Here is a 26,888-nt window from a genome sequence, read left to right as displayed (position 1 = left end):
GCTCGACTCTGACAGTTGTTTTAGGTTAAAGATCGTCATCTAGAGGAGATGCCGCTTGCTTGGAACAGATTTTCCTTGTTCTCGTCTTGCTTCAGAATTATGTCTACAGATAAAGTTTCCAGTGTTTATATTGGGAGAAATGAACAAAACGCTTACGGACGTCAACAAAATGAGTTACTGAAGAGAAACTCTTTCAAGCAGGGGAATAAAAGATGCAGCTTGTTTGTATTGTGAGTTTGTTACTATCAAATTAAATTTCAGTCTAGCCTCTGGTGTTTGAGCATTTTTTGTAAATAGTGCACTTAAAGCAGCATTCTGTAACTTTTGGCGCTCTAGTGGTTAATAAACAGAACTGCATGAGTCTTGAGGAAGAACATGGTAGCCGGAGCTATTTCTCAGTTTAAGTCTATGACAAGTCACAGGTACTGGGCTACTCTGAAGTGGTATAACCCAAACAAGTCTAAAATAGTCAGAATATAAACGCTTATTTTAGGTGTACCACAGTGATTCAGGATAAGACAAAAACACTGTTTGGAAAATGGCTTCATGTACTCATTCATTATATAATTTTATCATTATATAATGTTGTCCATTTGTAAATGTTATGCTGCGTTATGAGCAAGACAGACAGATCAAGTTTTATCATTGAACATTTTCAGAAGAGAAAAACTATATTTAAATGTTTTAAGAGTCATCCTGCACTGCACATATTTACATCCAATCAAATGTTCTGAGAATATCCCACCCTAATACCATTCACAACTAGCAAATCATGATTAAATGGCGGTACAATCAGAATGTGAATTAATTTTTTTTATATACCACTAATACGCATCAATAGGAAACAGAAAAAAGTTACAGATACAAGCAAACAGAAAATTAACTAATGAACAGACCATTTTCATGGGGTTTAAAAAAACCACAAAGAGAAGAGATGTCAATTATAATAAACTTTATTAGATAGTTACCAATATTATCTACATCACTGAATACAAAGAGAATGGTGGTCTGCAGGCAGAAAGGGTTTAAAAACAGGGAACCAAACTATCCCCCTAATGCTTAGCAAAATGGCTGCCAAACAGGAACTACATTTACACATCTAAAAGACTAGAATGGGTGGGGAAGACCTCTGAAAAAAAAAAAAAGACAATAATTGGCAATCATACTTTCTCTGCATCAAGACTTTAAAATAACAGCAAGAAACATCAACATTTGCCTGTGCCACTTTTACCATTAAGTCATAGACCAGGCACCACACAGCAGTGTCACTATTCAATCCCTGCTTTTCTCAAATCATCAACAGGTTAAAAACAAACACTCCTCAAGAATAAAACCGTCAAAAAGTAATTGTGGGAAGGGTGTTCACAGGTTTTAGGGGCCATTACAGAGAGCAAGCTATACAACCGCTTATTGATTAATGTATGCTACATAGTTTCACAGTGATGCTATCTTTAATTTAATATAAAAATGACTTTAAATCATGGCTTTCTCTTAATATACCAGTATCATGAGCCAGGCACTTCAGATATTGCAGTGTTAAGAGGTGAGGGACTTGTCGAGAGATTAAAAAAGCTAGCATAACACACTAGCCGTGTTTGTTTCCATGAATGTTAGCCTCTCAACTCCCCCCTCACAGACGTCAAAGACTTTCCAGGCCAGACGGTCAGACTTACAGTTAAAACCAGGCTATTTTTAACCTGCCAAGAGTGAGCAGGAGAAGACATCGCCTTCCCTTAAGTGTGTCATCAACTTGCTGACCTCATAACCGTGGCCACAGATCGGAAGTTGACTCAGCTACATTATTATACTGACCGCAAGGGGAAGGACAATTGAAAAACATAAAAATGTCAATATAACATAAAAACTTGCTGGTTGTTAAGCCTAAAGGTGTTGAGAAGGTAATGTATTTTGCATTGCCTGCAAAGAGTCACTATATGGACCCTCAAATTAATGACATGATACAAGAAAGGTGCCAACATCTCATTTAAAAAAAAAAAAGGATGGAGTAAAAAATTATAAAAGGAAAAGGCCTTGACAAACAGCTGAAGTTTCACTAAGCCATGATTAGAGAGAAGGGTTCTTGTTTTCATATCTGCCACAGGATTCCAGCGAAAGCATTCGGGTGGATATTCAGTAAATGAGAAGCAAGAGACGTTGCCACACTTGTTCCTGAAAGCATCAAGCATGAGACACCCTTGGTCTGATTTGTAAAAAAAAAAATATATATTGTAGGTACTATACCCAGTGACCGAGAATGGCACCGAAACCAAAACAAAGATGTAATGAAACAGGCTTGCCAGAGTGAAGATTAATCCCAGAGAGAAACAGAGGTGGATGCTATGCCTTGAATGGTTGTAAAGGCACTACTGTAATCATTGGTAGAGCAAGTAGTTCTTAAGGGAGGCAGGTAAGGGCAGTCCATGGATTTCACTCAGTCGTTCTCTCCCCAACGCGACCCGTACCGAGCGCCTACAGAGGTCCATTAATGGCAGAGGTTCAGCTACAGGCAGAGAGAGAGATAGAAATTCATTAGAAACAATCACTCAAATACTTGGTAAACTTGTAAATCCTGACGTAGGCTGTCCTTCCCAGTAAGACTATGATGGGGTTGTGTGTCAGACTGGGTGTTTTATATCACTCATGTTCTGACATCCTCATTTACACAAACATGGTACAGCACAAGCACAAAACCTTGCACAAATGTTAGGAGTGCCAGGAGTCTGTCGTGGCTGGGCGTATGAGGAGCAAACAAGCTTATTCTTAGTAGAGAGCATGTGGTAATATGATAATAAAAATCACCCCTTGAGATAGTGACCAAGGTTGAAGAAACCCAAATATGCAACAGATCTTTGCGTTCTTTATTTGTTAACTAAAAGAGTAACATTAAGCATTTTTGAAAGTGCTTAAACCCGTAGCTGCAGGTGTGGTGTAAATTACGTTGTAGTGGGAATTTTCATGGCTTTCCAAAATAAAATAATTTTTAAAACAATATAAAAAAAAAATTCTTAGATGCATGCACTAGTCATGGAAAATTAACTAATTGATGTGTTCGGTTTTGTTTTAAGTCTACATGGCCAAAGTGCCATTTGTGTATGGATTTATTAGCTTACAAAACTGACAAAAGCAATTTCATCAGCTGATGCTGAGATAGTAAAAACTTAGGTTTAACTTTTACAATTACAGAGAGAAGATTTTGTGGCCAACAAAGAAAAAAAAAATTCATACAGTGTGCACCTGGCTTCAAGTATTACAAGTTTCCCCACAGGTCCCATTTAGTACAGCTATATAACACCAGCAAGTACTTTGAATTTCTGAATGGTTTCCACACAGCACCACCTGCTCTGATGTTGAGATTACTTCATAAAACGCAAACTTTTGCAAACGAGACACTGGGGAAACCAAACAGAGTGATGTAAGGGATAAATAATAGCACATTTATACCTCTGTTGACCACAAGCATGACGAAGAATGCATTAAAGGCACTGACACAAGACAGATAGAAAAGGAAGCCAAGCCCTTAGAGTCAGAGGCTGAGTAATACCCTGGCTACTCTTCTCTCACACACAGACGGGAGGAGAATTCGCCAAAAATGGGAACACCTGTGTCCTGAACTGATGCAGTAAGGCAGCACCAATACTTCCCAAAGTCAGACCTTCATTAGATGTTGCTACACATGGCTCACTCAGGAAAGAGGTTTAATAAGAGTCATTCCATCATCTAATGGCATGCAAAACATCAAGGTGATAAAAGGTATTCCTTTGGAAAGGCCATCATTAGTGGCCCGGAGACTGCTTCCACTGAGTGTACGGCGGGTTACAGCTGTCCCGACTCCCGAGAAGCCCAGACATGAGTAAGTCTGGCCCTCACCTGCATCCTTTCATTATATGACCACAGAATAACATAAGAATGCCCTCCAAAACTGACTCATTACAGCATACTGGGTTGAGGAAATGAGTCAGATTTGCAGAAACTACATGCAAAAACAGCAGAAATGTTATGTAATCGAGAATCTACAATTTGATGGAAGACATTGCATGCTAGCAAGCTCTCATTTGAATGAGAGTAATTTTCAAAACCCTTGACCTTTTCCACTCTCAGAAGAAACCAAGCAAAAAAAAAAAAAAAGGATATTAAAACCATGTACCAGTAGTCAAGCAATACGACTACAAGGCTGATGCAAAATCAAAGACAGATTTCTCTCTAAAGCGGATTCAGAGCAATATTGCCATAAATAGCTACAACAACAACACTTACATTTTTACAATAAGTTCACACAAAATGCATTTTTTTTAAATAAAATATTAAAACTATGGGATGTCATAATTTAAATAAAATTAGATTGAGAAAACTATCTAATTTTCCACAAGCACTCTAGTAACAATCAATTTAAGAAACCCTGTTCTAGAGAACATGCTGGCTGATATGAAGAACATTTTAATGGTCAAAAATGTGAAATTTCTGAATTTAAAAGAACAATTTACAACATTTACTCGCACTATAAAAACAAATTATAACAGAACATGTTTTAGCCATTGAGAAGCGAATAAGACTTCTGTCAAACAGGTATAAGTCTCTCCCATAATCAGACTAATAATAGTTTAGTTTTAATAGCTCAGTTTTGATTCTCTATAATGGAGAATGTCTGTTTAAATGTTCCTGATTCCAGCAGTGGAATCTGCTCAAGACGTACAGTACATAATAATGAAAGAGCAGAGCGGCCAGTTTAATGATTAGCTTCCAGGAAGTGTGCGAGATAATGAATGATGTCATATGCTGTTCGAAATCGCCCCCTTTACCCTCATTCACTATTCACTACATTAATCCACTAATATAGTCACTTGAAGGAATGAATGAAAACGAGAGAGTGAATTCAGAAACAGTGCGCCGGAAGGGCTGCCGCTTTTGTGCTTGCGGTTTAATAATCAAATGAAATTTAGCAAACTGGCATCTCCAGTAGTAGTAATGAAAAGATTTATCTTTAACTCTGCTATGGAAAGCAAGTATAAACCGCAATTAAACAATTTAATAATAAATTAAAAAGGAATTTATATCTGTATGAGATTACGCTGGACCAGCGCGGTTTGAAAAACGGATGGATGATTGTGGGATTGAATGAGTGCACTCGATAACATCCACTATAGTTTCTAGGGGTGTAAATCAGACAGTTCATCACGATACAATATATCGCTTCTCGCAGCCAGCAATGCGATATTTGCCGATACTTCAAAATTCTGTGATACGATTACAATCGATTCAGGGCTAGATCAATTGATATATCGATATTTAGATATTATGTAGCAAGTTTACACAACCAGTTAAATTTTTATTAACTGAATTTGAATCCAACCAAAAAAAAAAATCTAACATGAAAATTGCAGACACTCTTCCATTTGGGACATTTACAACAGATAACAATCAAAACAACCCAGCTGCAGTTTGATTGATAAAGTAACAACAACAAACAAATACAGGTTACTTAAAGTTCATTCAAAGTAGGCCTATGTTTTTTTTATATATATCAAAAGTTAGTTTTTAGCAAAAGCACATAACTCCAACAGTCGTTTTTTTTGCAAAAGCAGATAACTACGTTTAATGTTTCAGAGTTAAACAAAACCCAAATAATTATGATATATAAACAAAACCCAAATTGTCATGATATATAATAAAACACTGACTCAGTTAATCTATGTTTCTATGTTAATCTCCTAAAAACGGACATAAGACGCCTGACAAACTGTATTGTTGTGATTAACGTTACACGCAATACAGGGAGCTTTTCCCTCACCACTGTAACGTGCTGCTTCAGCAAGATTTCGTGAAAAAGTTTCAGCTTTTATTTTCCTTTTAAGCCCAGAAGATGATATGACGGGTAACGGGTTCATCAAGTTCATTGAAATTATCCATCCTCGATCACTTTTAGTCAGCTTTGACGTAAGCATAGACAGTATGGACGAAAGCCCTCTCAGCTAGCACGTCTTTTCCAAGTGACTAGCAGTCTTGTCACCTGACCTGAATACTGCGCGCAGATTCGCTAAAACGGACTTATCGGGTTGTTCGACAAGCAGCACCCTTGTTTTTTGTGAGGTTTCTGCTTTGAAACATTAACTCCATGACAGTGGCTATTGGACAATACTGGCTTTTGAGACAAAACGTGTTAGGGTTCAGTCAATCTTGTCAGGTGTCCATTTCAGCTCAGGAGAGTAACGTTACAAAGACACCAGCAGACAGTATATTGAGTAAATGAAAATGTGCGCTTTGGCAGAAATACTCGTTACGTAAGGATGTGGAGAGTGCCAAAATTAAGGTACTTCATATCAATAATTTACGTGTGGCATGTTTGATCGATGCATCGATCCATATCGATGTATTGTTACACCCCTAATAGTTTGAGACCACTACAAATGGCTGTGCCCTATTTAAGGGTATATGGGGCGATTTCGGACAATATGGGGCGATTTCGGACATAGCTTTTATCAGGTAAATTGAGCTGGCTTCATATAATTAATGAGAAACAAATCCTTCCATAGGCACACAAGCTACAGCCACATTCAATGTTTAACAACTAGAGGTCGACCGATTCATCGGTTTTGCCGATTAATCGGCACCGATTGTTGACTGGTGGAACTATCGTTATCGGCAAAAATATATACCGATAGTTTTTCCTGGTTGCGTCCATTGCTGGAGCGGCTGAGAAGCGCGCGCTGTCATTCATTACACAGTGTAAGAGCTGAGATGGGTCTGCTGGCATGATGCAGTACAAGAGCGGCCTCTAGAGGTGTAATAAAAACTCGTGCCTCGTGTTGTTTATTTCGACACGTGATTCTGCGTGCTGCACTGAGAGCACATGCTGCGGGAGAGCGCTGACATCAGATGCGCGTTTAAAGCACCGACAGCTCAAATGTATGTACAGTACATTTTGTCATATTATAAAGTGATTAATTTGTTGACTAAATGCTGCATTAGTAGAGAAAGAACAGCACAACATATGTTTGTTTGCCTTCGAGGCTGAGAGGACGCTAACATTAGTAGTACCTCAAGCGGTTAAAACACTGACAAACATAAACGTAAGTCCGACCCGAATGTTTAATGTCACAATTGTTACCTCTATTTGCATTAGTTCATATCCAGCTGGTCACTTTTATGCATTAAATATGCAGAGAAGTTGCATATTTAAATCTAGAGACGTAAGCAAACTGATGTTCATACAGCCGACAGAAACATTACGAATCAGAAAAGCATTCGATTTCGTTTTTTTTTTTTCATCTTCACATTTTAATACAAATTTTGTTACTTTTTTATTAATTAAGTTGGCTTGAAAAGAACAGTTAAATAGTTACATTTTGAATGTAATTGGTTTTATTTGTTATTTAGAGTATTACTTTTTGTTTCAGTTTGAATGAATGTCTTTTATTGACTTAAATATTTATTCACATTTATATATTTATTTCATTTAGCATGTTTTCATGGTTCAATACAGTTTTTTTTTTTATATATATATATAATAAAGTTCAGCACTGTTTTACTTGGAGTGTTATGTTTGTTTTTATCCAGTATCAATTTTAAAAACTATCGGTTCATTAATCGGTTATCGGCAAGTATGGCCCAACCTAGCTATCGTTATCGGTAAAATCCACTATCGGTCGACCTCTATTAACAACCCACAGAGTCAACCTTGTAATTCAAGAGACGATTGGAGGAGCCATGAAAAAAACTAGAGATGTTCCGATACCCTTTTACCCTTCCCAATTCTGATACCTGGACTTGGGCGATACGAGTACTGATCCGATACCAGGGTGTGTATCTATACAGCTGCAATTCATACTGACCCTGTATGAATTGATAGAATTATTTTATGGTGTGCTTCAGACTTATCCCTTAAAACATGAACAAATACATAGTGAACTAGAGTATTTTTATTATCTGACATGCATTTCACAGCAATATATTATTTATTTTTCTTAAGTGAAAAAGAACTTCAAATGCAGCCACACATCTAATAACGTAAACTGAAAAAGGTATTTTAGTTTTACAATATAACTGTATAAAAAAGTGCAACAAATAAATCTAGGAATCTAAAAAAAAATATATATATATGAATAATATAACTAATATAACTAATATTGTAGTAGTTATAAACAAAGGTTTATTTTATTTCAGATTAACATTTGAGGGCAGTTATTTTATTAATAATGTCAAAATAAAACCGACGTAACGTTACTTGAACACAAGGTTTCTTTCTGGTTTCCACGTTAGCGCTGTTTGATCCATTAAAAACTGAGAAATGTGAATGCTTCTCACTAGATCTCACAGCGATGTTATTACTTCAGTGGTGAATTCAAATGCTTTCTTTACTGGATCTCTTAGCGTTGTGTAGTAACAGTGTTGCTTGATCAAGATCAGCTTGCGCTGCATTGGTCCTGTTATGGATTTTTTTTTATAAAAAAAACAACAAAAAAAAACTTTTGTTTGAATGAAGCTTCCAGAGATTGTTGATTCTGGCGCGGCTCATCCTTCTCTGCCCTTACTTTTGTGTAACCAGCGTGTTCTGCGGGGTAATGCGTCTTCGAATGCTTCAAGTTACTTGTGTTGAAGTTGCTAATACTTGTGCCACCCCTCAAAATTGGCATATGAGACATGTAGCCGTTTTACTGGCTGGTTGGTCCAGTCTGAAATACTGCCAAACAGCGGACATACTGCTAGCGTGCTTTTCATTTCTTCTTCGCTGCTATAAACAGTGGTTGCTTGTGGCAACAGCACAACTTCATGTGTTGCCACAAGCAACCACTGTTTAGAGCAGCGAAGAAGAACTGATCTCCGATTTGCAACGTTAAGCAAAGCTAGCGTGCATAACTAGGTATTGTTAAATAAAATGGTATCGGATCAGTACACGGGTAGATGTACTCGCCGATACCAGAATTTTTATTGGTATCTGCGGCATTTCCGATACTAGTATCGGAACAACCCTAAAAAAAAAAAAGACAGATAACACGCAAATTCAAACAAGCAGAAAGGGTGATACTTACGATCAAGTCCATTGAGGTACCGGATTCTGATTTCACAGTGTCCCCACACAGCACTCACTACAGGGTATAGCTTCCTTCCTTTGAGTCCTCTGAAAGCAACCCCTAAATATTGTCCGTCAACAATAAAACTTAAAGTCCCCTCGTCCATGTCCAGGACTACCAAAAACGAGTCTGGGACGATAAAGGTCTCATCAGGCTCAAGAAAAGCTGGATATGTCCTACTGGGCTGGTTCTTGCCATCATGATAGAGTTTGTTTCGTCCCAGGTCCCAGCCCCAGGACTCGCTATTGTTTCCTACAAGTGCAGTGTATCCTACAGAATGCAGCGGGGCTTCGCCCGTCGCCACACCAACAACGGCATGGGTTCCCCGCTGGCGCATGGCCCAGCTGATCTCCCACACATGCAGTCCCCGTGTGTATCCCACTCGGCCCCGGATAGCATCTGTACTCTGTGCTACAGGGTGCCGGTGAAATATGAGTTTATTGTCCTCTTTAACAAAGATGTTAAGTGACCGGTCATCATTGTTCCACGAGTGCTGCACTTGGACATCCTGCAAGGCTGATGGCATGTCTAACAACATATCCAGACGGGAAGGCTTGGTGTAGTCTAGGGCCTGCAGCTCTAGCTTGAGAGGCCGAAACGCCGGGTCCCGCATGTCCACAGTCTTTATGCCTCCCGGAACCTTCTGCCCCATGCTCTGGGTGGTCTTAATAGCACTTTACTCCCCCTCTTATCACAAAATGAAGCAAATAACAGAGAAAGAGGGCAGTCAGGGTCCACTCCTTCACCTATGCCCCTCCACCAATAAGGAGGCCAAGGCCGCTGTTTTTATGCCAGTGGTTGCTGGGAAACCAGGTCAAAGCAGCTGCTAGTTACGCTCACCTGGGGAGATTAAAGGGAGAAAAAAAAAAAAGGCACAGTTAAATGACTGCAACAAATCAACCTTTTTACGGTTGACTGTTTTCCCATATCACAATAGAACTACAACCACCAACAATAACAACAGTATCATGTTATTTTTACAATTACAGTTATAAATTATTGTTTATTAACTACATATTACTCCGATAAAACAAATGTAAAATTATCCAAACTGACAGTGTTAAAGATAAAATATTGGATGACCAGTAATTTTCTTTATTAAATTCAGATAAGACTGCATTACTTATTGGAACAAAAAAAAAAAAAAAAAAAAAAAAAAAAAAAAAAAAAAAAAACAGAATCTCTTTAAGAATACAATTTGCATCTAGAAGGCTGTAGTTACTTCATCCTCTACATTTAATCATAGTTAAACAAGTAATATAGTTATAGCAACTTGTCTTTCATAGGTAAAAAAAAAAAAAAAAAAGCTTTCTACCTTAGAAACGTTGATAAGCTACAGAACATGCTATCAGTTTCTGATGCAGAAAAGCTATTCATGCATTCAAGACCTCTGAAATCTATACTGGGTTAATGCATTACTAGGTAGTTGTCCTGTATCTTTGAACAAGCTACAGTTTGTCCAAAGAGTTCTTAACTGGTCAAGAAAACATGGACGTGTAACCCCAATTTTATAATTTCTACACTGGTTACCCATTAGGCCAAGTTCTGTATCGATTACAAAGTATTGCTACTGACCTTTACGGCCCTAAATGGTTCAGCTCCTGTGTATTTAACCGATCTTCTATCGTCCTACAATCCATCATGCTCTATAACAAGGGTCACCAAACTCGGTCCTGAAGAGCCACTGTCCTGCAGAGTTTAGCTCCAACCAGGTCCAACACACCTGCCTGAAAGTTTCTAGTATGCCTAGTGAGACCTTGACTAGCTGGTTTAGGTGTTTAATTGGGATTGGCGCTAAACTCTGCAGGACAGCGGCCCTCCAGGACCGAGTTTGGTGACGCCTGCTCTATAAAGTCATAAAACTCATGACTTTTGGTAGGACCTAGGATATCCAAGTTCACTAAAGGAGGGAGAGGGAGTCTCACATTTGTCTCCTAGACTCTGGAATAGCCTTCCTGATCATTTTCGGGGCACAGACTCACTCTCCCGTTATTCATTCTAGATTAAAAACTCTTTAGTCATGCATTTACATAATACATCTCTTAACCTTGTATACCAGTAACTTGTACAGCAGTTATATCATATTAATGCAAATGTTTGCCTTTTGCCTTAAATGTTATGAACAGCAGCTACACCAATTATTTTCCATTTTCTTTTCTGTTTTCTACTAGATCACACCAGCTCTAGTTTGGATCAATCCTCTTACAAAGATTTCGGATGACCCAACACATGCAAAAGCCCAGCCAGGACTTCAGGTGACTCCAATTCTGAATCAACAGACAACTGGCAATTTTTGTTATATTTTGTTATCATTGTGATTTACACAATTGAATTACTAGGTTTGTTAAACTGCTATTACACAAAACAGACCGTGAAATGTGTGCATCATGCATGTTAGACAAGCAGTTTTGTAATAAAACTATTGAACTTGTTTCATATTTAGTACGATTTTAATGAGAAACACCCTTGATTAAGCACACGTTTGACAAACATGCAAAATAAATCTACTTTCCTCTACAAACTCACACAAGAGTGGACTGTTAATAGCACAGTAACTGTATCATTCTGTCAGTTGCATGCTCAATGCCTCACTTGTGCGTGTTACTATATGGTTTATTGGTCCAAGGCACTTTTCAGAGTCCCATTATATCACACATGACATGCGCATAGGAGAAAATAAATCTAGCTTTACCGCAACCAACCCACTCTTGACTGCTTCACACAATGCCCTTTAAAAATAAGGGATAAAATAAAGAAAGACAGGCTATTTCCTCTTAAGCTTGCTTGTCTGGTCTGAAGATAACAGGAAGAGCAATAAAAAGTCTGACTTCAAGAATATATAATACAGAGCCGAAATGTTTTCAGTGAAAACCGCAAATTCAGGACAGCAAATATTCCACCAGACAAGGTCAGTGGCAAAAGAGAAAAAAAAAAGAGAGAAAATTCATTAGACATGCTTAGAGACTAGACATACCAGTGCCATGTGTGAAATCCCCACCCGATGCCCTGGTTTCTAACGCAATTCCTGCCCTCCTAAATTACATCACTGTTAATATTCAACAATTAGGGCAGTCTACTAGAAAAAAAAAAACAGCGCAAAAGCTTTATGGCTGTTATTTCCAAAAAAATTTAACATAAGTCAAGTCACATGTTCTTTCCGTACAGTGCATAAATGAGCGAAACTGCTTCTTGAAAACTGCATTTCATAATAAGCTGCTGAAGGGCCCCAAGGGTAATTGAATTGTAGACAAGAGTTCATTTAGGAACATCTTAGCCCTTTCTCTGACACAAGTAAACAACCTTTTAAACGGGTCACGCCTCTCCGCCGCTGGCCTACCCAAGGCAGAGGAACACCAAGAAGTGGGTGGCAAGTTTGTGAATGCCAAACAATACAGTCTTCAATGGCTGTCCAACCTTTAGAAAGTAGGAAACATGTTAATTTGCACACTCTCTATGCAGGGAGCAATTAAGCTTCATGGCAAAGCACCAACACACACAGACAACAGCCTTTTACAGATCTGTTAGAACCCGGTGACAATTTTAAATGAGATATCGCATTATTGCATGATACACAAGGGAAAGGTGATGTCATCCTGATCGTCTCCACTCTTTACATGGTGTTTTACAAGAGACTGCTTGCAGGGTGGGAAATTAACTTTTTTGTCCACCAGCCACAGTGGCTGGTGGATGCCCAATTTTACCAGCCACTTATATTTTTTACCAGCCACTTTTTCCGGAATTCAAATTGCAAGAAAGAAATTGCTTCAATACGTTTTTTATTTATTTCAGGGTACCCCCAGGATCCTCCAGCTTAAATTCAAGGCTTTTTAAGACCTTTTTAATACCATTTCAAATGAAATTCAATGCCAACTTCGTACCCATTCCAACATAAGTATGAGGGGAAAATGTCAAATCTGTATACATTTTAAACCCTGGAAAATAATTATGTGGCTACTATGTAGGCTACTTGAATTAAATAAAACATTTTATTTAAATGATCAGTCATATTTAATACATACGCAACAGCGTTGTAGTGCGCTTGGTGTGTGTAGGCCAGTGTTCATTTTGGCAACCATTTTTGATTCAGTCTTAGTCTTCATCTTCAGACGAAAATGCTTATGAATGCAAACTTTTAGTCATTACTTTTAGTAAACTGCAGTTACTTTAGGTAGCTATTTTATATGTAGTCTTTAGACAGAAAATGTCATAATTATTCTCTCTAGGCCATTCAATTAAGCTTATGATGATAAATTATTTACATTGCACTCTTTAGCAGTAGCACTTGTGCAATTCTACAAATCCCTTTTCCTAAGTTCCTCTCTTCCACTTAGACTGCAGTCACACCTTTTCCATTAAGGGACAATATTCGCCCCCTTTAATACATTTTTTCATTTAATTTTTAACCTTTATAATACCTTTTAAAAATAAATAATGCTTTAAATAAAACAATGTTCAATAAATATGCAATGTTAAAAAACGTTTTTAATCTTAATAAAAATATTATATTAAAATAAGCCAGTAGGTGGCGGTCATCGAGTCATTCATTCATTGAATCTCACGATTCGTTCAAAGCCACAGATTTAAATGCAGTACATCACTTAAATGTTACCCTTTTTTTTACTGTTGTATAAAATCAATGTCACATTTGAAATCGTGTGGATATTCGGGAAACATTGCATTCTTGCTCATATATGATCAACATTAAAAACACTGCTGGATATCAGCCTGCATTTTGATGGCAGATTTAGTTGCACAAACAGCGCAAGCGGCTCGCGACAGAACACAGACCGACTGAATGACACTTTAATTTAAGTAAAAAATCTCAAATAAAGATCGCTGAACTCCAGCTTGTCTGTGTTTTCAGATAATCCGTGCTTCAGCAGTGTAGAGAGCGCGCGCATGGTTAAAAATAATTTCCCTTTCTTCTGCACCAGCTCAGCTCAGCTATATATATATATATATACACTTTTTATTTTATTTTAATTCTCAGCTTAGCTATGTGTATAAGTTATACAGTATAACGGTCTCTTCAGCGCCGTGACACAGCGCTGAAAACCAATCAAAAGAGTTACTCGACAAAAGTGTATTATTGTTACTTAGCAACCGCATTCTTTGACAAAAGCTGTCCAATCCGTACAATGAAATTACTCGCAGCATGTGTTTATTGGTTACTACTTAATACATTCAATGTTAAGTCAATGTAAAGACGCGTTTATGCGCGTCTGGTGGTCCTGTCCTGGTCCCTCGGTGGATGCGAATTTTTGCGAACTGTATTCGCTTTTGGTGCGAACGCAGCATTATTATAATCCACCCGCCACTGTGGCTGGTATACACGGCAAAGTGACCCGCCACTTTGAAAAAGTACCCGCCCTCGGCGGGTGGTGGGTGCTAATTTCCCACCCTGACTGCTTGGCATGTCAGGTGATAACCTGACTGTTTTTGATTAGTTGCAATTTTTATGTGGTTTACGAGCAGGGACTTTGCAGGTGGTTTGCTGACCCCTTCTGTGTAGAGCTGATTGAAATGCGTGATAGGTGTTCTGGTGGATTTGTTGGGCCTGGGGAACAGTGGTGGCTTTTGTCTTGTCCACATTTAATACTTATGCAAAACTGGGCTTCCCTAGACGTCTACCTCCCAACCTTCTACCTACTTGGATGCAAATATGCACCTCCAACTTAAATAAATCTAACATGCTCTACAAACTGATAGACAACAGTTGTTTTAATAGCACAGCAACTGTATAATTCTGTCAGTTGATTGCTCAATGACCCTGAGCAATGCCCAGCATTGTGAGCATGTCAACCAGTGGAGATTTTGCTTCTATACAAACGAAACCTCCTCTGGTTGACAAGCTCACGACCATCAGGGTAATTTCTTTTCTAAAAAGTTGCAGCATGTATTTGCAAGATGACGGACGCTACTCTGAAATGGGGACATTATCTTCGACAGGTTTTAATCATGATACTGAGGCATCTGGCAGGCAGCTGTGAGTGAGGGGCAAAGCAGGAACGAGAAAGTAGATGACAAATCATGGTGTCAACCCAAATGTCACACAGATGCTCTATTCAGACAGTGGGCAGACGGGGTGAAAATGGCAGACAAATGGCACTTTAACACTGCTTGATTAAAGAAGTGTGAAGACTTCTAAACAGAGAAAATAAATCATTGAGGGCTTTAAAAATGAAAAACATCCTTAAATTATCCTCACAAACTTTTCTTTCTTTTTTTACACGTTAATTGTACTGCAAAGTGGTACATATATACCATCCCAGGAAGGCAGCATAAACTAGTTACAACTGCAGAAATAATGTTACAGAATTGGTTTTAAATATCAAGCAATGTTGGAGCAGAGACACATTGTTCATGACACACAAGAAGCTGTTGTGCTCATGGGGACCTGGGTTAGAGTTCGATTTGGGTCATGTCCCAAACCCACTAACCCTCTCTCTCCTACCACTTTCCTGTCAACTATTTTAAAGGCAATAACATTTATATTCACAAAAATATAAAAGCCAACATTGATTTGGTTTTTTAAAAACGTATATTATTTAAACACGTTTATAGTATTATTACACCATTTGGAGGCAACAGGTAAGCAGCCTAAACTCAGCTGTGTAAAACATTAACCTTTTATAACTTCTGTGCTAAATTGCATATAAGCTAAAGGAGTTAGTTTTAACTTAAAAAATATATATATTGCTAAAAACACATTAGGGGTTTTTAAATTGCTGACACTTTTGACATCAAGTACTCAACTTTATATAAAAAAAAAGTGGAATGACAAAATGTCACTGAACCAACAAGACAAAACATGATCAACAGTGAGAATAAGTTTGAGAAATATGAAGGTCTGATTTGTATTGAAAGATCAGGGTGTCTTTATATTGACACTCCCCTCATGAACGTAGACTCAGCCTGGATTAAAGCAATCATATTTTTCAATCGTTTAACAGGGCTCTTTGGGGCTGACAGCCGTTATGAGAGAACAGGAGCACGCTTAACCAGCGCTCACCCACTAGACAAGATCAACAGCTCTAGGCAGAGACAGCAGGTGCCATCATGATACTGCTGAACCGCTTCAGAAAATGACAACACCCTTCACAAATATATATACCAAACTGCAATCTGATAGATATCTTCTGAACGTTGCTAAAACACTCATGCCACCCATGTGGAGACCAAATTTGGGTGGCGAGTCTCTGCCATGACGGTGGTAGGGGAAGCCTGTTGTTTTTAAGGGTCCCTACCTAAAAAACAAGTCTTTTGATAATGAGTAGCATTAACTGAAACTGAAAGACTGAATATGAAACTACATAAATATGACCCAATATTTTTAGAAGAACACCGCAAACTTAAAGGGATAGTTCACTTTAAAATGAAAATTCCGTCATCATATACTCACCCTCAAGTCATTTCAAACCTGTATGAATTTCTTTCTTCTGCTGAACACAAAGGAAGATATTTTGAAGAATGTTGGTAACCAGTTAACTGGTCCCATTGACTTCCATAGTATTTTTTCCTACTATGGAAGTCAATGGGACCAGATAACTGTTTGGTTAAGGACATTCTTCAAAATATCTGCCTTTGTGTTCAGCAGAAGAAAGACATTCATACAGGTTTGAAACAACTGGAGGGTGAGTATATGATGACAGAATATTCATTTTAATGTGAACTATCCCTTTAAAGGGGAAGTAAATAAAAATAAATAAATAAATAAAAAAAAGTCTGCATTTTTTGTTGTCCATAAAGTCCAATGTTTTTTTGGAACCTGCTGACTTGCATTTTAGGGACAGGAAATGCTGAAAAACAAAATATAGTATTTTGCATTCCACAGAATAACACCAGTCAAAGTTTGGATACAAATTAAAGGCGTCCATCCAACTCGATAAACTCACATTACAGGCAAGCGGTGATGCTCTTCACAACAACCTGTCCTGCAACTTGACTAAGAACAGGGAAATGCTGTATATGAAACTGAGCCAGGAAGTGAAAAATAATCTGACACACCACATTGATAAGAGCATCCCAACTGTGGTAGCACCATCACACACAAAATTAAATGTTAAATCATTCATGATTTACATTATCTGCCAAATATGACTTTCCAATGCATGCTCATCACAGATCTGATTCTGAATGGATACATGAAACTAAAAATAGATTTACAACAGCTCAGCATTTCTTGGTTTACAGTAAGGGCTGCATGTCAAGACATGCTGTATTGTTAGCATAATTAGTTATTTACCAAATTAGTGCAGTTACGCAAGCAAATTAAATGCTCGGTGTATCAAAGCCAATAGAACAACGGATCATACAGTTTACTAAGAATCTCAATGATCTTCATTTATCAGAGTAGTGGGAGGTTTAGTTTGCAACAACAAAATAGCAAAAGCTATTCAAACAGCCTCGGTCACCATTGAATGAAGTGAAAATAAATCTGCCAATCATCAATTTTCTGAACAAAACATTCATTCAGAAGCAGCATGTTAAACACAAACAGATAAATATGCAAACTCAAAACAATCAAACTGAAGGGCTTGCAAGTTAACACCAAGACAATAATTCATTCAGCTGAACCAAACCTGTGATCCTCGCCGCACGGAAAAGTGCCAAGAGAAAGTTTACAGGGAACATGGGCTAGTAAGAGACATGCATTAGTGAAGTTTATGCAACAAAGATCAGGGCAGTTCCAGTGACGTGTACAGACTTGTGTAACTGAAGGTTTAATCTCATCAGACACAGAAATCGATTCAACTCTGAGGGTATCAGGTCCAACAAAATATCTAAAGACCCAACATCCGTGTCTATGACTGCACCAACAGCATTGACTGATGCCTGAATGAAAGAGATCATTTCCTGTTACTTCATGACTGACATGCTATATTGCTAAATATATAAGCACAGGGGAAAATGACTGAGCTGCAAGCGATAGATTAAACAAAAGTGAAGCTATTGCAATTTGTTTAAAGTGTAATTTTATTTTATATTAGGCCTAGCCTAATACTTCTATTCAGAAAAACACTTTAAATTGATAAAGTGCAGTACAGGACATTTGTTTACAAGATTCCTATTTCAATTGATGCTGTTCTTCTGAAATTTCTATTAAAAGAATCTTGAAGAAGAAAAAAAAAGGGGGGGGGGGCTGTTTTCAACTTTGATTGCCGAAAATGTTTCTTGTTCCTTCAAATAGGCACACCAGAATGATTTCTGAAGGATCATGCAACACTGAAGACTGGAGTAATGATGCTGAAATGATTAATTACATTTTAAAATAAGAAAAGATTTTGAGGTAATAGTAACTAACTTAAAGGAACACTCCGACTTTTTGGGACTTTAGCCTATTCACCTTATCCCCCAGAGTTAGATAAGTCCATACATACCTTTTTCACCTCCGTGCGTGCTATAAGTCTGTTTGACGCACCCACCGCTAGCCTAGCTTAGCACAAAGACTGGATGTGAATGGTTGCAGCTAGCATACTAATCCAAATAAGTGACAAAATAAAACAAACATTTTCCTATTTACATGTTGTGATTTGTATAGTCACAGAGTGTACAAAAAACAAAGTCACATGAGACACAGACATATTTTAACCGTATAAATACTGGGAACTATATTCTCTGAAGGCGAAGCACTGCTACTTGGGCGGAGTGATAACCGCAGCACCTGAGACGCGCCGTTGTTTCTTCTGTCAACAAAACCAACGTGACTATACGTGAGTGACTCTAGCTCCGCTCAAGTGTTACTGGGACGACAGAGCGCGTTTGAGGCAACAATACTAACATTACAGGGGATACATGGAGCCCGTAAACAACTGCAATAGTAGTTACCACCCTATTCATATAATAGTGTCACTAACGTTACATTAGATCTAAGTTAGCTAATGGCACTGTTACAGTAACGTTAGGCTAAACATTTAAAAATATAACGGAACACTTACCGCAGCCGCTCCACTTTGTCCTGTATGTGATCGATGGGATGGCTGTATCCTTCAGCACACGTTTCATGGTCCTTGTGGCAAATTCCATTTTTTTTAAATAGTCGTCCTCAGTGAAATGTACCGAGCAAACATAATGTCCCTTGATAATCTCATTAGGTGTGTTTTGATCAATATCCAGAGCAAGTAGCCATTTCTTCATCCGGTCAGCGTTTTTAGTTGGAAATTCTATGAAACATCATGGTATTACCTGGTCTCCCCTGTTTATTGTCACAGTTCTTTACAATACAGCGAAAATCCATGATTGTAAACTACGCTTTTACTATTTATAAATTGCTGACTCTGTTACCCAAACTATGAACGAACTCTCTGCTCCTCACCACGGCGCGTCTCAGGTGCTGCGGTTATCACTCCGCCCAAGTAGCAGTGCTTCGCCTTCAGAGAATATAGTTCCCAGTATTTATACGGTTAAAATATGTCTGTCTCATGTGACTTTGTTTTTTGTACACTCTGTGACTATACAAATCACAACATGTAAATAGGAAAATGTTTGCGTTATTTTGTCACTTATTTGGATTAGTATGCTAGCTGCAACCATTCACATCCAGTCTTTGTGCTAAGCTAGGCTAGCGGTGGGTGCGTCAAACAGACTTATAGCACGCACGGAGATGAAAAAGGTGTGTATGGACTTATCTAACTCTGGGGGATAAGGTGAATAGGCTAAAGTCCCAAAAAGTCGGAGTGTTCCTTTAAAGGGTTAGTTCACCCAAAAATGAAAATAATGTCATTAATGACTCACCCTCATGTCGTTCTAAGCCCGTAAGACCTCCGTTCATCTTCGGAACACAGTTTAAGATATTTTAGATTTAGTCCGAGAGCTTTCTGTCCCTCCATTAAAAATGTATATACGGTATATGTCCAGAAATTTAATAAAAACAACATCACAGTAGTCCATGTGACATCAGTGGTGTTAGTTAGAAGTTTTTGAAGCATCGAAAATACTTTTTGGTCCAAAAATAACACAAAATAAGACTTTATTCAGCATTGTATTCTCTCCCGGGTCTGTTGTCAATCTGCGTTCACGACTCCGCAGTGACGCTGCTGACGTAAGACGCTGATGACGTGTTATCTGGTGCGCCCGAGCTTCGTTTACAGTCTGAGGGAGATGCACGCTATATTCAAGCTATTCTACATTGTTTGCGTGGATATCATTTTTTTAATGGTGCGTAAATGTGCATGTCGCGGATGAGACACTTTTACAGCGTGCGTTTCCCTCAGTCTATAAATGAAGCTCGGGCGCACCAGATAACACGTCATCAGCGTAACTGAAGGATTGACAACAGACCCGGGAGAGAATACAATGCTGAATAAAGTCTTATTTTGTGTTATTTTTGGACCAAAAAGTATTTTCGATGCTTCAAAAACTTCTAACTAACCCACTGATGTCAAATGGACTACTTTGATGATTTTTTTTATTACCTTTCTGGATATGGACAGTATACCGTATATACATTTTCAATGGAGGGACAGAAAGCTCTCGGACTAAATCTAAAATATCTTAAACTGTTCCGAAGATGAACGGAGGTCTTACGGGCTTAGAACGACATGAGGGTGAGTCATTAATGACATTATTTTCATTTTTGGGTGAACTAACCCTTTAAGTTAGAAAGGTTCTTCATGAAACCTATAAAATCAAGAACTTTTTAATTTCCAAAAGAAACATGACAACAACACACTATAGACGCACACAAAGAGTTCATGATAAGTGCCTGAGAAACACAAGAACTTTCTTTTAACAAATAAAAAAAAATCTAGGCCATTCCATGTTAAAGTTAGCCCAGACCAGACAAGCACCATTAGTGAAGGGGAAGGTGAACATGAGCAAATCACAGTTCAACATTACAAAATTCGCATTGCTGTAATCCAGGTCAGTTCAGTAGGACGTCCTCGTCCTCTACAGCAGAGAGTCAGAGGAGTTACCTGTCATACAGGCCCATAACATCTGTGTTCAGTCAGGGGCATTTAGTAAAGACAGTTAACAGTAAATCAGTCCTACTGTTCTTGCAAACACAAAGGAAAGATTAATCTGCCTTGAAAACATCAACCACACACAGTAATCTGACAATAAATAGGACATCAAACACTGAGCTGATGTCTCTCTGCGGGTCATCTCAGAACTCATTGATGAGAAACCCCTTGAACCACAGTTTCAGACTAAGTTACTAAACTAAAGTTCAAATTACAACAATAAAACTGTGGCAACTTCAGATTTCTAATAACAGTGAATTTAAATACAAAGACACTGGCTGAAAATAAGATTTAGGGGCAGTTTACATGACACCACTTTCAACTAAACTGAAAAAAATGCATTTTGGCCATTCATTTACACGACAATGCCATTTCGAGGCCTGAAAACAAACTTTTGAAAATGGGTTCAAAGTGCAAGTTTTGATACCAAACATACCATTATCATCTCTGTGTAAACTACAAAAAACATGAATTTGTGAAAACGGTGATGTCATGCGCATGCACGTGTTCAGTCTATCCACCTTATTTTTCAGGTAAGAGCAGGCATGGCCATTTGTAATTTTAACTAGAGGTCGACCGATAGTGGATTTTGCCGATAACGATAGCTAGGTTGGGCCATACTTGCCGATAACCGATTAATGAACCGATAGTTTTTAAAATTGATACTGGATAAAAACAAACATAACACTCCAAGTAAAACAGTGCTGAACTTTATTATAAAAATTAAAAAAACTGTATTGAACCATGAAAACATGCTAAATGAAATAAATATATAAATGTGAATAAATATTTAAGTCAATAAAAGACATTCATTCAAACTGAAACAAAAAGTAATACTCTAAATAACAAATAAAACCAGTTACATTCAAAATTTAACTATTTAACTGTTCTTTTCAAGCCAATTAATTAATAAAAAAGTAACAAAATTTGTATTAAAGTGAAGATGAAAAAAAAATAAAATAACCGAAATCGAATGCTTTTCTGATTCGTTTATGTTTCTGTCGGCTGTATGAACATATCAGTTTGCTTACGTCTCTAGCTTTAAATATGCAACTTCTCTGCATATTTAATGCATAAAAGTGACCAGCTGGATATGAACTAATGCAAATATAGAGGTAACAATTGTGACATTAAACATTCGGGTCGGACTTACATTTATGTTTGTCAGTGTTTTAACCGCTTGAGGTACTACTGTTACTAGCGTCCTCTCAGCCTCGAAGGCAAACAAACATACATACTGTTGTGCTGTTCTTTCTCTACTAATGCAGCATTTAGTCAACAAATGTATCACTTTATAATGATATGACAATGTACTGTATACATACATTTGAGCTGTCGGTGCTTTAAACGCGCGTCTGATGTCAGCGCTCTCCGCGCAGCATGTGCTCTCAGTGCAGCACGCAGAATCACGTGTCGAAATAAACAACACGAGGCACGAGTTTTTATTACACCTCTAGAGGCCGCTCTTGTACTGCATCATGCCAGCAGACCCTTCTCAGCTCTTACACTGTGTAATGAATGACAGCGCGCGCTTCTCAGCCGCTCCAGCAATGGACGCAACCAGGAAAAACTATCGGTATATATTTTTGCCGATAACGATAGTTCCACCAGTCAACAATCGGTGCCGATTAATTCGGCAAAACCGATGAATCGGTCGACCTCTAATTTTAACATGTCTGGCTTCCAGGGTCATTTGCTTCCAGTTATTTTTAGCTGTACAAAACACCTTATTGTGTGGATTGATAGATATTGCAAACTGGTATTTTTCTTACCATATTATATTAATGTATTGTCTTAATTATAAACAAGATTTGTAGCGCAAAAAGTTTTACAGTTTACTGCACTCTAATATGTTCTTCTTGCATTTCCCTACAGCATAATAAATCAAGTCTCGCACATTCACAGAAAGCACCTTACTTGCGCGTTGAAAAATAAGGTGGATATGCAAACCGTGACATCATGCGTATTATAGGTAGGTAGCGTTTTTTAACAAAATGACATCACCACCTACTGGCCTGGCATGCATAATCCAGCTTTTTTTAAATATAATTTTCACTGCTGCGCGTGAACGGGGATTGTTTTGACAACGTTTGCCATCTGTATGCAAAAAAATGTAAAGGATAAACGTTTCTGTTTTTAGTACATCGTTGTTAGTTCTGCTATATCTTTAAATATACAACATGAGTGTGATCGCTTATTGCTGTAATGTTAAAAAAAGCAATGTTAAATTTAGCAGTTTACATTTAGACAAAAAAAAAAGAGATGTATATAAAAATAACCAGCTAGTTCATTTTGTCTGTCAATGAAAATAGTTTCAAAAGAAGCCAAAGCATTAAAGGTGCAGTGTGTAATTGAAAGCTGGCGGTTGAAATGGGTACTGCAGTCCAAATTCGAAATATTGGAATGTTTTCCCCCACTCCCTTCTCCTCTGACTCAACAGAGAGGACACTTAGGCAAGTTGATTTATGATGAGTTAATAACACGTTTTAATATTCTCCCGTTCATAGAGATTTTTAGGTTGTGTAGAAGCTGTGAATCTCTGACCAAGTTTGTTCGCTGACTGGCAACCACTTACATTTAAGTGTTTAAATATAATTGGGTAAATTAGCAATGTGCAAAAATAAATTCCGAATCCGACACGTAAATGCACATTTCAAAATAAATTAACTGGCTGTAGCAAAGAAAGGAGTATGTGAACTCAGCAGGTTTCCAACATATCTGCAAACATGGCATTTTCATGCTTTAGTAGTCAAAAACTTCCAGCACCTTTTTGTCACCAAGCAAAACAGATCAAAGGCCGGTTTGGAATGAAATATGACTGGAGCGGAGAACAAGAGATTTCCTCTTTCCCCTCAAAGCGCTCTAATCACCTTAGTTCCACTCCGGGTTTTTAAGTTTCCCGCTCCTTGGCGAGATGATCTTGGCGGAGTTGGCGCGAGTGAAAACGCTCACTTTCAAAAGGCCCACTCCCTGCTGCAGGTAAATACACGCAATTCTGCGCCCATTCACGAAAGAATACAATGACTTAAAAAAATAAAAAACACACACAAACCCAACTTGACTTCAAAAACGCGCTTTCCCCCAGGTAGGAAAAAAGTCGATAGAATTATACAAACTCCCGTGCTAGCTACTATTACCAAATATTAGCACCCTGAACACCAAAACAAATAATTAGAAACTGTAGAAACGGGCTGGATTGTTAATATAGTTAGTATAATAATGATAACTAGACGATAGCGTTGTTCTTAATTTAGTAGTAAATAAGTTAACGTTACGTACAGATAGCTTAACACAAATGGCTCTACACACTAACGTTAGTGCTCTAACTTAGGTAACTTAACGTCTTTAAGACCTTAAACCGAAAGTGAAGCCTCTCCAGCATTGTCTAGGCCAAACACATTTAAGGTCGTGGAGTAAAACTATAAACGGCTGCAGTTTAAGCACAATTTTCATGTAAATACAAACTAATTAATGAATTGATCTTGACTAGTCAATGGTAATGCGACTAACGTTACCTGGCCTTTAGGAAAGGTTAAGTGTAACGTTAACCAATGAACAAAATCAGATAACGTACACAAATGTCTTGTTGCAAAACTTATCTTGGGTAAGAAACTATTAAGCGTAACGTTAGGTCCACGAGGCATCTTTGTTGGTTTAAAAATGTATTTTATACCCATTACAAACGCAGGAAGCAGTTTAGTGCACAGCTAACGTTACCAATTTATTATTTACACAGATGCCTTAGGAAAGGTTCCACAAGCTAGCACGTTTATATCACATTTCAGGCTATATATCTTCGGCTTGTTAAATGAGCACGTCGACTGGTGTTTGCTTTTAAAAAGCTTGGAAAAACGCGAGTGTTTGCATGTGAACACACAGCAAAGACAAAAGACAAACAAAGGTGTTAAATCGTAACAATTTCAGACCCTACCTGCAACGGATACACACCGGCAAATAAACCATAGGCGAAGGAGTGGAGCGAGTATGTTCCTTTCAGTCGGTATTCCCGTGCAAATCCATGACTATGCCTCCTCTCTGTCTTTTTAGCATAGGCTTGTATTGGGTGAAATGATGGCTGCTACAGCGACAGAAACATCTCTCCAGTCACGTGGTCTAATAGCTCTCAGCTGCTCCTGCTGAACGAAAGTCCCTCCCAATTGAGCTGAGCTGTTGTTGTTTAGCTCATTTCCCCTGATAAACCCTGCTAATTGTGAACTACATAATAATGGCATAATCACTCTGTGTGTGCATAACAGATATACATTTATGCGCTAGTACTCTCTTTCTTTTTTACACACTTTGTAGAAGTTAGCAAAGCAAACAAAATAGCTTTATTTGAGGGGAAATTACCAAAATTTCCACTAAAAGTTATAAAAATGCCCATATATTAAAAATGTTAATGCATTGTAACAACTTCCTCTTTTTTGTTTATTTTCTCAAATTTAATATGTTTCGTAATGTTCTTAATTAAGGGTTTTATTAGTACGTGTTTTCTTAATTGTATTTTCTGATAAAGATCCAGTATCACCTGACGCTTATCATGCTAGGCCTTCACCACAAAAAGATATTTAAGGTAACAGTGTGATTGATTATTTATATATATAAAACATGGAGAACATCTTTAAATTAATTAAATTTAACAATTTAAAAAATGGATACTACTCTGGTTGCTCAATATATTGGCCTAGTTGTCATGCTTTGGTCTTGTCTTGTTTTTGGTTTATGTTTCATGTCATGTTTCTGTGTCCTGTCATGTGATTCCCTGTTAGTCATGTGATCCTGCCATGTGTTCCCTTGTCTGGTGTGTCATGTTGTCATTGTTTCATTGTTCACAGGTGTCCCTTGTCATTGGTCATGTATGTATGTATGTATGTATGTATTTAAGCCCTCATGTTTGCAATGTGTCTTTCTCAAGTATTGTTTCACTGTAACCTTTGTTGGAGTCTTTTCCATGTTTATATCTTGTTCATGTTGTTTTAGTTCATGCCATGCTTTGTTTCATGTTTGGTTTAGTTTGTAATAAACTGCACTTGGGTTCTCTACAACTTGGATCCCCTTTTCAGTTGTTAAGAGAAAATATTGTCTGTTTGGTTTATTTGTCTTCTCAAATTTGATACATTTCATAATATTCTTTTTTAGTGATTTTAATTTATATGAGTAATATAAATATTGTGCACAGACACTTTTAATTTCATGTTACATTTATTTTAAAATAATTAATTTAAATTAATTCAACTGAATCATTACAACACCATTTATATACAGTTTGCTTTTTGTAGTTACAGAAAATGTGCTTTATGAAGGATTAAAAAAAAATATTTTGTTTTTCTATGGGTAAATATTGCCTTTTAATTAGTAGTTATTTTCTGAGAGTTTATTTCATTAATTCATATACTGTGAGGGGGGCATATCCTCTAAAATTCAGAGTAGTGATTTTCTATTTCCAATCTTGAATGGTTACAGACTTGTTTTCCATCACAGTAATATTTGCACTTTCATATTCACTTTCAGACTGACTGCACTCCAGCCATTGTTGCACCCTTTTGTGTGATGACTGCATCTCCATGCTTGAAGACACTGATTCATGTGGCTCCTCTCTATATGACTCAACAGACAACGAGGCATCTTGGCAACCCAAACTGTCTGGAGACACAGTAATAACTCCTCTATAGACCTTACACAATGGATAACTCCTCCTGATCCCATCTCTGTGGTTGCTAGTGTCTCTAAAACTGTTCTGCTTTGGGCTGGAGTGGATGTGTTCCCTCTGATGTAGACCTCAGTGAAGAGGTGAGCAGTGAAACAAGCAGAAAGTTATATTGATCTAGCATCCCGCTAAGCATCACATTCTCGCTTCACC

General features: G+C 37.8%; 1 protein-coding gene across 2 annotated transcripts; it reads right to left on the bottom strand.

The window, feature by feature from the left end:
* Positions 1-937: 937 nt before the first annotated feature.
* spsb1 (splA/ryanodine receptor domain and SOCS box containing 1) lies at positions 938-25,809 on the bottom strand. Of its 2 annotated transcripts, none has more exons than XM_079588156.1 (3): positions 24,960-25,809; positions 9,024-9,905; positions 938-2,500 (listed from the first exon to the last, which is right to left on the bottom strand). In XM_079588156.1, the coding sequence occupies exons 2-3, from the start codon at positions 9,715-9,717 to the stop codon at positions 2,373-2,375; spliced, it is 822 nt and encodes a 273-aa protein (XP_079444282.1). In that variant the 5' UTR covers positions 9,718-9,905; positions 24,960-25,809; the 3' UTR covers positions 938-2,372. The 2 variants fall into 2 exon arrangements, with proteins under 2 accessions (XP_079444282.1, XP_079444283.1); XM_079588157.1 differs by having other exon boundaries at positions 24,977-25,197.
* Positions 25,810-26,888: the final 1,079 nt, after the last annotated feature.

The sequence above is a fragment of the Phoxinus phoxinus genome (assembly GCF_949152265.1).
Source record: "Phoxinus phoxinus genome assembly, chromosome: 18".
Lineage (NCBI taxonomy): Eukaryota > Metazoa > Chordata > Actinopteri > Cypriniformes > Leuciscidae > Phoxinus > Phoxinus phoxinus.
Note: the sequence above shows the minus strand (reverse complement) of the source record. Positions and strands in the feature narration are given on the sequence as shown.